Source organism: Megachile rotundata, chromosome 11 (assembly GCF_050947335.1).
Source record: "Megachile rotundata isolate GNS110a chromosome 11, iyMegRotu1, whole genome shotgun sequence".
Classification (NCBI taxonomy): Eukaryota; Metazoa; Arthropoda; class Insecta; order Hymenoptera; family Megachilidae; genus Megachile; species Megachile rotundata.
Window position 1 is genome coordinate 15,247,290 of NC_134993.1, and position 15,095 is coordinate 15,262,384.

At 39.4% G+C, this 15,095-nt stretch overlaps 2 protein-coding genes and 1 long non-coding RNA gene across 6 annotated transcripts in view; 1 reads left to right on the forward strand and 2 right to left on the reverse strand.

Annotated features, from left to right (window-relative positions):
- LOC105663264 (uncharacterized) overlaps positions 1 to 2,220 on the reverse strand; it is an 18,899-nt gene extending 16,679 nt beyond the window's left edge. Inside the window, exons 1-2 of the long non-coding RNA XR_013039802.1 lie at positions 2,111 to 2,220; positions 64 to 2,029 (exon numbers count right to left, since the gene is read on the reverse strand). This is a non-coding gene — a long non-coding RNA (uncharacterized LOC105663264). The remainder of the gene's footprint in view (positions 1 to 63; positions 2,030 to 2,110) is intronic.
- Positions 1 to 9,245, forward strand: part of DCX-EMAP (Doublecortin-domain-containing echinoderm-microtubule-associated protein) — a 21,041-nt gene extending 11,796 nt beyond the window's left edge. For 2 of the 3 annotated variants that reach the window (XM_012291051.2, XM_076536896.1), the window contains 13 exons: positions 1,791 to 2,024; positions 2,093 to 2,209; positions 2,912 to 3,140; positions 3,216 to 3,511; positions 4,949 to 5,113; positions 5,187 to 5,282; positions 5,403 to 5,540; positions 5,597 to 5,857; positions 6,221 to 6,478; positions 6,542 to 6,704; positions 6,780 to 6,962; positions 7,074 to 7,169; positions 7,236 to 9,245. In XM_012291051.2, coding sequence (XP_012146441.1) covers positions 1,791 to 2,024; positions 2,093 to 2,209; positions 2,912 to 3,140; positions 3,216 to 3,511; positions 4,949 to 5,113; positions 5,187 to 5,282; positions 5,403 to 5,540; positions 5,597 to 5,857; positions 6,221 to 6,478; positions 6,542 to 6,704; positions 6,780 to 6,962; positions 7,074 to 7,169; positions 7,236 to 7,504 — 2,505 coding nt within the window. In that variant the 3' untranslated portion in view covers positions 7,505 to 9,245. Of the gene's footprint in view, positions 1 to 641; positions 768 to 1,790; positions 2,025 to 2,092; positions 2,210 to 2,911; positions 3,141 to 3,215; positions 3,512 to 4,948; positions 5,114 to 5,186; positions 5,283 to 5,402; positions 5,541 to 5,596; positions 5,858 to 6,220; positions 6,479 to 6,541; positions 6,705 to 6,779; positions 6,963 to 7,073; positions 7,170 to 7,235 lie in introns of those variants that run through there. The other variant, XM_076536895.1, reaches the window with a different exon arrangement.
- Positions 8,879 to 14,916, reverse strand: LOC100879901 (7SK snRNA methylphosphate capping enzyme). 2 transcript variants are annotated; one of them, XR_013039788.1, is made up of 5 exons: positions 14,676 to 14,916; positions 12,879 to 14,185; positions 12,586 to 12,804; positions 9,517 to 12,506; positions 8,879 to 9,135 (listed from the first exon to the last, which is right to left on the reverse strand). XR_013039788.1 is itself a non-coding variant. In XM_076536897.1 (4 exons), exons 2-4 carry the CDS (start codon positions 14,172 to 14,174, stop codon positions 11,691 to 11,693), a joined length of 2,331 nt encoding a protein of 776 aa, XP_076393012.1. In that variant the 5' UTR covers positions 14,175 to 14,185; positions 14,676 to 14,916; the 3' UTR covers positions 9,472 to 11,690. The 2 variants fall into 2 exon arrangements, 1 of the variants encoding a protein (XP_076393012.1); XM_076536897.1 differs by lacking the exon at positions 8,879 to 9,135 and having other exon boundaries at positions 9,472 to 12,506.
- Positions 14,917 to 15,095: the final 179 nt, after the last annotated feature.

Here is a 15,095-nt window from a genome sequence, read left to right on the forward strand (position 1 = left end):
GATGATGGTAACAGAATGCTGACTGTTTTCAAAGATGCCTTGCAGACTAAAGCGAAAAATTACCACGTTAGAAATTGCTCCACCCTGGTCTTGGTCCATGAAAGGGATTTCTGAGAGTATCAAGGTTCACTCGTATGACGTCCAAGTCGAATTTCGTACAATTACATGTCATAGCTTATTGAGCCACCCGTCGAAGGGGTGTTGTCCTTGAGACACGATGGCTATCCTGGCAAGCGAAGAGGGGTAGGGGATGTTGCAGCCAGAGGGCTGGTTCTCCAGCCCAATGGGGGTAGCACACACCCCGCCTCCAGTTGTCCATCGAACACAGTCGGGGTTGCACCTAGTGGCACAGCCTTCTCGGTACCACGTTTAGTTTCTTCGTGATCGTGCGATTACACGACTCAAGGTCGGTTTTTAATAAACAGGTCTTCCTAATACCGGTGCGAGAAATATTTCATACAATTTAAAACGTGAACAGTGACCTAAGTGAAAACATGTGAATATACTCCTAAGAGTTCGTTCGATGATACACGGACCGTGAATCTCGTTGAGGGGGATTACAGTGATCTAGGTTCACCATTGAGTCGGCAAGTTGCTCGTCCCGTTCGGACCTGGAGCCGGACTTTGTCGCCGGCGAGAAGGCGGACTCTTACAGCGATTCCGACTTAGAGTCCTGCAGCCCCACATCCTGGGAGTGCTGCGACAGTTTTGTCGTGTTGATGAGCGATTCCTTTGAAGTTATTTCGCTGCCGGCCGATATGCTACAGGTCTTCCATCTTTCATCACAGCTCAGTACAAACAGTATACAATTGACGGAACAAATACGACATTGTACAAAATATCTTTAAGTGTATCAGTTTGAAATTAGTAAAATCACTGAAGTAGAAAATGTGTGTCATTTATGTAGATCTGTTCTATGAACCTAGGAAGCCTATCTTTAATTTGTGGAACCATTGTGCTTGACTTTCTAGTTATAGCTACAATTATGAGGCATAATTGTACAGGAGTTTGCAATTTGTTCCTTCAATTATACTTGTGTATACTTCTTGTGTAGCCTCTATTGTGTTTGACTCTTCAGTTGTAGTTACAAGTATAAGTCATAATTGTACAGGAGTTTGCAATTTGTTCCTTCAATTATACTTGTGTATACTTCTTGTGTAGCCTCTATTGTGTTTGCCTTCCAGTTATAGTTACAGTTATAAATCTTAATTGCACAGGAGTTAGCAATTTGTTCCTTCAATTATATTTGTGTATACTTCTTGTGCAGCCTCTATTGTGCTTGACTTTCCAGTTATAGTTATAATTATAAGTCATAATTGTACAGGAGTTTACAATTTGTTCCTTCAATTATACTTGTGTATACTTTTTGTGTAGCCTCTATTGTGTTTGCCTTCCAGTTATAGTTACAGTTATAAGTCATAATTGTACAGGAGTTTGCAATTTGTTCCATCAATTATTCTTGTGTATACTTTTATGAAGCCTCTATTTACTATTGTGTTTAACTTTCCAGTTGTCATAATTGTAAAAGAGTCTGTAATTTGTTCCATCAGTTATTCTTGTGTATACTTTTATGGAGCCTCTATTTACTATTGTGTTTAACTTTCCAGTTGTCATAATTGTAAAAGAGTCTGTAATTTGTTCCATCAGTTATTCTTGTGTATACTTTTATGAAGCCTCTATTTACTATTGTGTTTAACTTTCCAGTTGTCATAATTGTAAAAGAGTCTGTAATTTATTCCATCAATTATACTTGTGTATAGTTTGTTAAATTGGTGTGAAATTGTCACTAGCCGGCCAGCTATGGAAAGAAGAATAACACCTGGTACACGAGTCCCACTGGCGCAGGTAGTAGAGGTGGAGCGAGCGTCGGAGGTGGTGTTGGAGGTTGGCAAAGTAGACCACCAGCGGTGGCGAGTCTCAGCAGGAAAGCTTCCATCACCGACGAAGCACCACCTCCTGGTGGTGGAAAGCCTTCCTCGGGACGTGTCATACGAATCGTTAACAACCACGATCACACCGTGCAGGTAATCTGAAAACGTGGAGGATCAATATTCGGTAAGAGAAGTTTGATACATTTAAATAAAATTTTCAGTGCAGAGTGTTGTTGAACCTCCGCACGTCGCAGCCGTTTGAAGAGGTGTTAGAGGATCTTGGACAAGTGTTGAAGATGAATGGGGCCAAAAGGATGTTCACGGTTTCCGGGCAAGAGGTAAAGAATTGTTCCAAAAAGATGACGTGTTCGGTGATCGATTTACACGTTCGTGAAACGTGGGCGACTACGAAAGTTTATCAGCGATTTATGCAAATCGAAGACATTGGTTCAGCATCGTACTTATAAAATCTGCTTGAATAATGTTTGTCCATAAATATGCATGCGATGGAGGGGGTAGAAGCGTCGAAGCGTGACGGTATCGGGGTCGACTTCGCTCTAAATGGAATAGGGTCGTTGCTGAACTCTTTTGTTCCTTTCTGAAATCAAAATTCTAATATAATTCCGGATACTTCGAATTCGTCCCTTTGCTTATTTATTTAAATTCGCAACTGTGTAAAATGAAACGGAGAAAGGTCAGAGATCCATCTTTTCAGGTCACGACCGTATATGAATTTCAAATTGACCAATTTTCTTTACCGAGCATTCGACTGACTTATACATCATCGTACACCTGGTACCGCCTACGTCAATCGCGGTGACGCTCCAGATACGATCCTGACACGAAAGAAAATGTCTTGGTTCATTCATTTTAACGCTTGCAGTTCCCCCTGTTATATTTCTTCCTGATATTCCTCCTGATTTCATTAGATTGCATATAATTTCAATAGATTGCTACGACAAATAGAGAAACCATTAACCATCTGATATATCAACCATGAAATGTGCATTAAACATTACATATGTAAATACTGTGAACAGGTGAGAAGCTTCTCGCAGCTGAGGAACGAATTCGCGGACGTGGACACGTTTTACCTAGGAACGGGATCTGCAATAGGTATGGCAGCGGTCACGGCGTCTCCAGCGAGGAGATCCAGGTCGAGGGGACCACCCACCGTGGTCGAAGACATCGGTCGACAACGGCGAGCCCGCAGCAAAAGCAGACCTCGCGCCCTGTACGCCCCTGATTCTGACGTCGTCCGAGTAAACGGTTCTCCATACAGTTTTATTCGTTTGTTATTGTTCATGTCTTGTGCAGAAAATCTGAAACGATACTGTGCTCTAGATTACAGCGTAGTGGAAGTGTTGAGGGACGAACCTGCCAGAGTGACGATCAGAGGATTGAGAAGATCCTTTTACCCACCTTCCCATTTACCACCGGTAGACAATTCGCCGCCGGATAAGAAGCTGCAGCTGGAATGGGTTTACGGATATCGGGGCACCGATACCCGAAGAAATCTTTGGGTCTTGCCTAGTGGAGAACTCTTGTATTATGTGGCGGCCGTGGCTGTTCTCTTCGATAGAGAGGAAAATGCACAACGGCATTATGTGGGGCATACGGAGGATATTACGTGCATGGAGGTAGATTCTACTTGATAGTTGTGGGATAGTTTCACACAGTAACTGAAGTACTTAATTAATAATAGTTTTCTTAGCTTCATATATGATTCATCAATATTCTTTATTAGGACTCGTCATTAATATTTTTCATTAGGACTCTTCATCAATATTCTTCATTAGGACTCTTCATCAATACTCTTCTATCAGTACTCTTCTATCAGTAAATCTACTTAAGTCTTATTTCAAGCAATATCTGTAGTTCTAGAACAATACAATTCTTCATCAGTACTCTTCATCCATACTCTTTATTAATACTCTCCATCAATGCTCCTCATCAATACTTTTCATCAAAACTCTTCATGAATATTCTTCATGAGTATTCTTTATCCATACTCTTCATTAATACTCTTCATCAATGCTCCTCATCTATATTCTTCATCAAAACTCTTCATCAATATTCTTCATGAATATTCTTCATCAATATTCTTCTATCAGTAAGCCTACTTAAGTCTTATTTCAGACAATATCTGTAGTAATAGAACAATACAATTCTTCATGAGTACTCTTTATCCATACTCTTCATTAATACTCTTCATCAATGCTTCTCATCAATATTCTTCATCAAAACTCTTCATCAATATTCTTCATGTATATTCTTTATCAATATTCTTCTATCAGTAAACTTACTTAAGTCTTATTTCAGACAATATCTGTAGCAATAGAACAATACAATTCTTTATGAGTACTCTTTATCCATACTCTTCATCAATGCTCCTCATCTATATTCTTCATCAAAACTCTTCATTGATAGTCTTCATGAATATTCCTCATTAGTACTCTTCTATCAGTAAACCTATTTAAGTCTTATTTCAGACAATATCTGTAGTAATAGAACAATACAATTCTTCATGAGTACTCTTTATCCATACTCTTCATTAATACTCTTCATCTATGCTTCTCATCAATATTCTTCATCAAAACTCTTCATCAATATTCTTTATGAATATTCTTCATCAATACTCCTCTATCAGTAAACCTACTTAAGTCTTATTTCAGACAATATCTATAGCAATATAACAATACAATTCTTCATTAATACTCTTTATCCATACTCTTCATTAATATTCTTCATCAATGCTCCTCATCAATATTCTTCATCAAAACTCTTCATCAATATTCTTCATGTATATTCTTCATCAATATTCTTTATCAATACTCTTCTATCAGTAAACATACTTAAGTCTTGTTTCAAACAATACCTATAATAATAAAACAATTAATATGGCACCTAAACAATATCAATCTTTGTATCATCTATGTATTATCATTTCATAGTAGCCTTACACTTGCTCCACATAAGAGATTATAATTCATCAGACTACTTCCAGTCCCACCCAACAAACGCATCAAAGATGGTCATCGGAATGAAATCAAGTGTTGCAATATGTTTGCCCGCAGGTTCACCCAAGCAGAGAGCTCGTGGCATCCGGGCAAAAAGCTGGTAGACACAGAAAAGCGCAACCACACGTTCGCATATGGTCAACAGAAACCTTGCTCACTCTGTATGTGTTCGGAATGACTGAGTTCCAGATGGGAGTCTCCGCCTTGGCGTTTTCGCAGCTGGTAAAGTGTCTAAAAAAGAATTGAATAACGAGTACTTTTTGCGGTGGCTCCACACCTATGTTCTTGTGCACAGAACGGTGGCAGTTACGTGCTGGCGGTCGATGCTGGTAGAGAAGCGATACTCTCGGTATGGCAATGGCAATGGGGCCATTTGCTGGGTAAAGTGGCGGTACGTTCCTTTCTTGCTTATACTAGAATAATATGCAAAGTTCTGTTTTAACAAAATAAGTTAATAACTTGTAACATTAAATTTAATTTATACAGTATAATAAATAATTTCACTCCACAGACGATGCAAGAGGACCTCACAGGAGCCGCCTTCCACCCCCTGGACGACAACCTGCTAATAACGCACGGTCGAGGGCACCTCACCTTCTGGAATAGACGGAAAGACGGTTTCTTTGAGAGGACGGACATCATCAAACCCGTAAGTAATTGGAACAACCTTACATGGAATTTGTTAACCTGCCTCTCCTATTTCAGCCTTCTCGGACTCACGTGACGAGCATCCAGTTCGAGCAAGACGGGGACGTCGTGACGGCAGACAGCGACGGTTTCATCACCGTCTATTCTGTGGACGCTGACGGAGCATACTTCGTTCGCATGGAATTCGAGGCGCATAATAAAGGCATCAGCTCACTGGTGATGCTATCCGAGGGCACGTTGCTCTCCGGAGGAGAAAAAGATCGCAAGATCGCCGCTTGGGATTCGCTTCAGAATTACAAGCGGATTACTGACACAAAGGTACATTGCATATTCTGCAAGGTTCACTTAGCTGAGAGGAACTTAGCCACTTTTATTGTTGGAACTTAATTGACTCTTAGAGCTTAGTTGACTTTTAAAACTTAGTTGACTCTTAGAACTTAGCTGACTCTCAGAGTACCAGATCCTACTTTCTTCCAGAGACTATCCCTTTCACCTAAACCCTCCTTTCTCTCTCTCCCAAAAGTTCTATTCTATTTTTGACCAATGAACCTTGCAGTTTCCCTTAATGGTTACTTCAACATGTAATCAAAATATCAAGGTTCGCCGTGTAATAAATATCGATCAAATATTTCTCTTATCTATTCTCTTTCTTAAATGTCAAGCCCTGTAACTATTTCGCAGTTGCCAGAAGCAGTAGGAGGAGTCCGCAGCATTTACCCTCAGCGGCCCGGAAGGAACGATGGAAACATATACGTAGGAACCACGAGGAACAACATATTGGAGGGTTCTCTCCAAAGAAGGTTCAACCAAGTGGTCTTCGGCCATGGCAGACAGCTGTGGGGACTGGCGGTGCATCCTGACGACGAGGTGTTCGCCACGGCGGGTCACGACAAGAACATTGCTCTGTGGCGGAGACACAAATTGTTATGGACAACGCAGGTACTTAATAAAAGTATGATTTAGTAAATGTATTGTTTAATAAATTAATGAATATCGTTTCAGGTCGGTTTTGAATGTATCTGCATTGCTTTCCATCCTTTCGGAGTGGCGCTCGCCGCCGGCTCCTCTGAGGGTCATCTTCTAGTTTTGGCAGCGGACACCGGTGCGGCTGTAGCTACCCTCAGAGTTTGTGGATCACCCTTATCGTGCATTGGCTACAATCCAAGTGAGATACAATCTTAGCCTTCCCGGTGTAGACCTACTTCTATGGAAAAGACTTAACATCATCTGTTTCTTTCAGCCGGAGAAATCGTGGCGATGGGTTCTCAGAACGGCAGCGTCTATCTCTTCAGAGTATCTAGAGACGGATTCTCCTACAAGAAGAGCAACAAGATACGTGGGACGCAGCCGCTGGTGCAGCTCGACTGGAGTTCTGACAGCAGATTCCTTCAGACGGTCACGCAGGACTACGACCTAGTGTTCTGTAATTTCATTGCTTCAGATGATGCCTATCTTTACATGATTCACGAACATATCTTCCTCTGATGAACTTACAAACTACATTATTATAAATAACATGGTAAATAATTTGCAGGGGACGTGAAGGCGTTGTCGTCAGAGAAAAGTCCGCTGGTCATGAAGGACGTCAAGTGGTACACCCATAATTGCATGGTCGGCTACATGGTGTCCGGTAAGTATGACATGAATATGGTTACAAACAATTTAGTTGCAAGTTTGTAATTGGCGATGGTTGCAGGAATGTGGAATAACCGTTATTATCCATTGACAACGGTGCTGACTACGTCGAGCAGGTCGGCTGCTCACGACATGTTAGTCAGCGGCGACGCAGAAGGCTACCTGAGACTGTTCAGATACCCGTGCACCAGTGCAAAAGCGGAGTACGTGGAAGAGAAAGTGTACAGTAGCCTGGTAGCCTGCGCCAGGTTTCTTTACAACGATCAGAACGTCGTCACTGTCGGTGGGACCGACGCTGCGCTGATGCTATGGGAACTCGTAGACGAGTAGACTCCGGGAAATTCGCCATAGGTTTTCTTAATATTTTTGCATTTTACTAGAGGTCCATTTGATCTCGATTACTTTGTCATGGGACTTTTTTTAATATCGAGTAAACGTATCGAACGTTTACCATTTTATACTGGATACGTTTCGGTATTTGTTCGAAAGGAGTGGAATATTGTAACGATTTTTACGGTCGACTTGATTCGGTTACTTTTTGTCCGACGAGAAAGTATGGAGTGGATTTCATTCCTGTTATTGGAAACCATAATTGCTCGTCACTGATAACTCAGCGCCCGGCGCACTTGTACCCTTGTGTCAGTGAATTCAAGGACGAATATACATTTTTAACGTTTTAAATACAGTTTCGTACGATCGGTATCACTCCCTGAAGGTTGTCGCATATCAAATGCAGTTTTCCGAGCACGTTTTGATTAATGAACATTATTTTTAACGAAGATGCTGAAGGTTCTGAAGTGGGCCATTTCATATGCAACAACAGTTTCATAATCGGGGCGATCAGTGATTCAACGAAGGCAAGATATGATCCGTTATCGAGCTGATTGTGTCGCGAAAGTTATCAGAAATACAGAACAAGGATCTATCTTCCCTTCTATCAATTGTTTTGCCATCGTACAGTCGCATGCAAGTTGACCTTTCTTAAGAAGCTTGTTTTTTACATTGTAGGAGATTCTAAATTTGTAGTCTCTTCAGGTTCTGTCTGGGTCTCTCTGGACTTTTCTAAAGTTTCCCTACTAGGTTTACCCAGAATTTAGAGGCTCCTTTTGCTTTCAAACCTTCAAACCTAGAATGGAAGATGCATCCAGTTGTAATTGTAGCTTCAGAGGAAGCAAAACCCTGGAATGTAAGATCTCACATCCGCCCCTCACAGAAAATCTCACCTCTAAGAGCGGTTATCTTTGCACGCGACTGTACGCGATAACCGGTGGCGATAACGTTATCATGCTATAACGATACAGTACATATTAAAAGTGTAATGAAAACGATACACGTAGGCACACGTTACATGTGTATCCGTAGAAATAATTAAACAAACAATGTGCGCACGTTCAGGAGCGTGCGATGGGGCGCTGGCGCCCCTTTGTAGATCATAAGTAACATATAGGTTTAAATGAAATCCAAGAGGACGACGTTTCCATGTAGCACTCTTGTACGGGAACGACTTGTTCTTTTCTTCATTGTTTCGAAGATTTTAAAGATAATATAACGCTGTTGCGGGTCAACGCGCATCCGTCGATCCTTCTGTGTTTCACGATGATTATTTCTAGAAGAGAAATAGAGATTATACAGAATGTTTAAACGATATTATAAATATATACGTATATACGTAGCAAGTAGATGCATAACACGAGGTTCTCTAACGTTTAGCTACACACGGGATCGTCACTGCCATGGCATCGAATTCAAAATTTATGGGCTGCGTTTTAATGGTCCAACCAAAATTATAGTAACTCTTCTTTCCTTCAAACCTCAGACTCCCTAAACTTATTCCTAACTTGTCCACGTTAATTTATACAGCGTTATTTAAAGAGAAGTCATCTGTAATTAATTCTTTGGAGTATTTAAGAGAATGGACGTCATAATCGCAGCCAGAAGTAAATTTTGGTGTTCGATGCGCCCTGAAACAAAAATGAGAAAGGATTCAAACGATCCCACGAATGTTTAGCATGGAAAATCGTAACAGTGTAGAGAAGCTATCTTAATATAATAAATTCTGCACATTAGATAACACATTGTATCATTATAGCCTAAGTGTCCAATAACTCAACATAGATGTTAACCTAAAGAACGTACATGCTGTGAAACAAAGGATGTAGGTTCACTACTCCCCAGACTATCTGTGGAGCAACGTGTTAAATATAATTTATTCCTCATAACTCATAGCTTGCAATCTCAAGACTTGGCTTAAAAGTCTTCTGTTTCTTCTCTCCACAGGTCAGAACAGAGGAAACACGTTTGGTGGCTCAAAGCGATTCTTTATTATTAATTTGATGTCTTACAGTATGAGTGTTCCTGGTAAGCGTCTAAGTGGTTCATTTTGTTTCTCATCATCTCACACAACATGGAAAAGTGATTGCGCCCGGATTTTGTTTTGTGCTTCATCGTCGCGTTCTCTCCGACATTTCCATATTCTAGAAGACAGAAATGTCCGAGGATACATTCCTGCTCGAAATGTTCATACAGAGATTCAAACGAACATTTGTACTTTGATTACAAGAAATATTATCGTTAAATACACCGTTAAGTTGGTCACGGTTGCACCGAAAAAAAAACCAATTAACACAAGGACAAGTTTTTATCGATTCTTTTCCTGATCTTTACTTCCTAATAACTTATCAATTATTTCGTAATTGTCAGTGATACGAATAATCGAGCAGAAATGTCTCAGAGCGAAATTCACCGGATCAAGAACAACGGTTTCTTCTTTTTTTCGCTCGAGTAAGAAATGACTTTTTGCGTAAGCATTATTCCATTCTTCCTCGACGATCATACGGACTAGATTTGAATTAGAAGGAAAGCCGCCTGTTCAATACACCTTGGAAGCTTTCGTCACTTTTTTCTCGCTTTCTTCTATCTCGTTGAGGAACTTTTTCTTTCCTTTTTGTACATTGAATAATCCTCGGTACGCGTGTGTTTGTGTGTGTCGACTTACGTGTAACGAGTGACGCTCAACGATAATAATACTTTCGTCAACTCCGATCGGTCCGGGTACTATCAACAAATTCGAAGATCTCGGCATTATATAAATAAATAACAACTATATGAAACAATACTCCTCTAAAATTACAGAAATTTACAAGTCCTACAGTCTCTAAGGTTTCCCAATCGTCTCCACTTTCCCGCTCTTTTCAGATGCTGATCCACTCGTCTCCACTCTTACGCTTTTTGTTTTGTTTTTCTATACAATACTAGTTCGTTCATTCTCTCTCGCACACTCTCTCTCCTGCAACCAAAAATAAATGAACAAACCAACAAACAAACGAATGTAAACAAAAATGGTAAATAAAAAATAATTGATCGGTTTTAAACACTGTTAATTGACCGGCATAGTTGAAGTACAATAGTTAGGTTATATCAGGTATGAAAATTAAAACATTAAAATCACTATAGTAAACATTAAAGTCACTATAGTTACTTTAAGACATTTCTATTTACCAATCAGTAATTCAGAATTTTCAGACCATGCCAATCAATAGGTTAAAACTTTTGAATTGAAGGAACACTGTCTACGATTCTAAAATATTAAAAAGGCAGACAATGTTCCTACCGATCGTTAATACAATTAATGTAATAATAAACGTTCTCCCTTCTCACGCTCTCGTTCCAGGATGAGTTTCAACGAGAAACTGCTGGTGCTGTTATTTTTGTACAAAGGAAAAACACTGAAGCACTGAACAGTTATGCGTCTCGAAACGCAACCTGAAGTCGTGTCCTTATCACACTCGCAAATGTCCTTTGCCTTCTCTTCTGCCTTTTCTTTTTTACATCGTTCCCGTCGAAAGACATGGTAAAGCCAAAAAGTCAGACTTTGGTCGACTAACCCACTAGAATGTTTGAAAACGTGCTCAGATACAGCAGAATGCAAAATGCATTTTAGGCACGTGCTTAGAATTTGTTTCGATCATCCACGTTGCCTTGCTTCTCTCCCTTTCTTTCTCTGTCAACACGTTCAGGCACAGTTCGCATATACACATTATACATTCGTACATACTATTATACGTAAAGCGATACAATTCCTATCATGTACAGTGTTTTTGTTGTATCGTTCTTCGTGAGTCTCTTGGAGTGTAACTTGCCAGTCGAATTTCAGACGCTCCAATTCGAATTACATTACACTGAAACTCTCACCAGGTATTCTATAAAGTCGAATCTGTTTACAAAAAAGCAAAACCTAAATGACAGAAAACGTGAACGGAAATCGAGCAATGGAACTACGTGCTAACGATAGTCTGAACGTTCTTGCTCGTTCTATTGTTCTCATTTATCTGTGTCGATACTACATTGCTGCTGAGATTTCTAAACTCTGTTCGGAATAGACAACCAATTTCTTAAGATGAAAAAAAGAAAAGTGGAAAAACAAATAACAAAAGAAAAGTCGGACAAGAAAATGGATAACCAAGCAGCCCGAGTTTGAATTGGTAGCACCACTCGTGTTCTACGTAAACAATGTAGTTTACGTGTTGTCTGGGGTTAACTCGCAATGTTGCCTCTCTATTTGTTCTTCTTTGCACGGACTCCTACTTCCACTCTCTCCGTGTTCTTCAGTCCTTGAATCTTCACTGTTATTTACAGAAACTGACCTCTGCGATGTTTCTTCTTTCTGAGTTTCCTTTGTCCTTTCGTTTACTGGTGCTTCATCCAGAATTTTAGACCTTTTCGCGACTACCGTGCACGCATTACCGGCTACCGCGTCAATGTTCCGTTTCCTCGACACGTGATTTTCAGTCGAGTCGCTGTTTTGATGTACCGACTGTGTATTCGTCGTTGCGTTTGGTTCCGCTTGACTTTCTGCTTCTGTTTTATCGTTCTCCATATTGACGTCCACGTAACACATCTTCGAAGCGTCAGATGGCTGATTGTCACTGTTGTGACCAGGCGTATCGTAACAGGGAGTTGTACTAGGCGCATATACGTTTTCCAGTTGCTCGTATTGACTCATAGACTCGTTACTCTGTTGACTGATCTCTGACAAGTTTCCTTCTTTAACTTCGTCCTTTTTGAACAACTTCTTCTCATATGCTTTTCGTTCAATTTCCCTTGTTTTTTCGTCTATCCGATCTTGCCGCTTCGACGTGTTGGAATTGCTCGAAGATTCTTGGAACGGACCAGCTTTGGTGAACAGCTGAATTGGTCGCTGAAATCCTTTTGATGGATGTGGGGGAATTGATAGCACCTCGCATTTGGAGAATCCGACTTCGGATGATAATAAATACTGTGTGAAATTGTGAGGCCGAAATTCGATACTCCGATAATTCTTGTATATCCGTTCCTGAAACACGAAATTGATTGTTAATGTTCCTGAAATTGTCGGGATTAAAAGGACACTTTATAAATTTTGTAATACTTACTGTAAGATTCTTTTTCTTTGTATAACTACTCCATCCTTGTGGTTCCAATACTAGCACTCCACCCGGCCGTAACTGTGCGTACATACGTTTGAAGGCTTGCTTCAAACCGGCATCTCCAAAATTTAAATGTATCCATTTGGTTAAAGATAAACAGAGGATTGTGTCAAACTGTGGCTGCTCTGTGCATAATAGCGTATCATCCTCCAGCACGTAATTCCCCTGAAAATAAATAAATTTAGATTTCTTAAACTTAAAATAATTAGACTATATAGCATTTTGATCTGATAGAATACCTGTACAAATGTAACATTGTAAGGGAAACCTTTGTGACTGTTATTCTTTGTGAAACCTGGAATATCAACTGGACCATAATTGATCGGCATAGATATTGGGAAGAAATTTACATCCTGGTGATCATTGTTTTCGTTCCTGGCTGGAGACTGTACACAATTAACATAGTGTTTGATATTTTTTCTAGCAATATTGATGAGTGTTCGATCAATATCAATACCAGTTACACTTTTGGCTGAAAAATCTCTGGCAACAGAAAGGGTAATGTGGCCAATGTTGCAACCAATATCAAGAACATCCTTCCCAAAGAATAAATGCTTGCGCTGTGCAAACACTGTCAGTCTTGTGTCCACTTCATGATAGGAGTTACGATAGCCATAATACCTATTATAATTGCCATATTGATAATGTGCATCCTTCTCTCTGAAGTTTGGCATTGGTTGCTTCTTCTTTTTATCTTGACTTGGCCGATGTTGAGGTCTGGACTTCCAGGCTCCAGGTTGAGGTATAACAGGACTAACAATCTTATCTTTAGTGTCCACTTTCCTTAATCTTTTGTCCTTAGGTTCTTCTAACCCCTTTAAACGTAATTTATTTTTATCTTTTTGTGGACTTTCTGGCTTAGGTTCTTTAGACTGATTAGGTGGAGGTGAATTTAATGGTGCCTGTTGTTGTTCTGTCTCAATACTTTCAGACACACTTTGTTCCATGGGTTCTGTAATATCAATAGTATCACATTCTTTAGATATAGTTTCAATTGATTCACTTGCATCATCCTTGCCGGACCCTGAAGATGCCCTTTTTTTCTTTCTATTTCGGCGTTTAGAACCTTTTTTGGTTGGAGATATAAGTTGTTTTTCATATTCATCATTATCATTATCATTACAATTATTTAGATTCAGCGGATCACAGATATTGGGTGGTATTATGACTTCGATAACCTCTTTCTTATGCTTAGGCGTTGGTAAAGGGCTAGACTTAGGTGTAACTGCATTCATAGCTCTATTTATCTCTTCATCTTGCATACTGTTTAGGTTCAACGGATCACATATATTACCACCAAGTAAAAATTTTGTTGGTGGAATGATCACACCTTCCTTCTTTCTACGTTTATATGGTGGAAAAAATTTACCATTGCTAGTAAAACTTTGCAAACGCTTTCTTCCAAATTTAAAATGACGACTGTCCTCGTGCTTATGTTTTTTATGAGACTGATTAAAAGTCTTTCTTGACTTCTCGCTTTCTTTCTTGGTAATGTGACCCACTTTAGTGGAACGATCAACTTGTGCAGATGACATTTTGTAAAAATCTAAAAATACAGAAAAAACATGATTAACAATATAATTTGTTTACATGTTAAAAAAATGACCTAAATTATGAAATATTACACAACTCTAGGTTTTTATTTATTTAACGCAATATTTGTAAATTCTACAGGACAGAAATGAAATTTTGAATTAGCACCATTTAAATATTATCAATATTCAAAACAACAGGTAATAAATCAGTCGTTTTTATTTTATTATATGCTATGGAGAGGTGAGAATTAAATATATAAATGTTTTTCCATATTATATTGATAATTTAAAAAGTAATATCATTTTGCAACTAAATCAACCACCTATCCCGCGAAACATTCACAATCGCAAATGTTTGATTCTCTGAGTAAATTTATCGTTCCCGCGATCGCGCATGCGCAGATTATGGTTTATGCGTTCTGTAAACGGATGGTCGCCAATACTCCGGGTTTTCGTTCTGCATTTCTTCTCTTAAATGCCATACTATGTACACAAACTTACCTTCAAACGTTTTCCGTACGATTTCGGTTTTACCTCGACGTAATTTTTACTCGCATTAAGCACAAAAATACAGATTTTTCACGAAATACGTGCTACACCCAGCTCCAAACCGTCGTTGTGCGCCCATCAACGATGGCGAATAGCTGCTTTGGTTGCTTTGCTTAAACTCCATTTTCTATGTGGGTACCCGAGTGAGCCGAATAGAGCTTCGGGAATTTTCGGAAGTGAAACATAATTTGATCGAGTAAAAACAATTTTTCGGATACTTTAAAGACATGAAATCGCTTAAAAATTGCAAATTTTTCATAATTAGATTATTTAAATCACTTGAAAGCAATATGAAGTACCATAACGTTTATCAAACGTTATATATGTATTCAAATTTATGCTGTCATTTGTGCACATTCTAATATGTGTCAT

Bases quoted from the DNA above. Each gene is read 5' to 3' on its own strand.
- LOC100879901 (XM_076536897.1), bottom strand. From the start codon at position 14,174: ATGTCATCTGCACAAGTTGATCGTTCCACTAAAGTGGGTCACATTACC. The intron at 12,805-12,878 runs GTATTCTATCAG...ATTTATTTTCAG, and splicing joins ACAATGTTACATTTGTACAG to GGGAATTACGTGCTGGAGGA. The intron at 12,507-12,585 runs GTAAGTATTACA...TTCGTGTTTCAG, and splicing joins CAAAGAAAAAGAATCTTACA to GAACGGATATACAAGAATTA.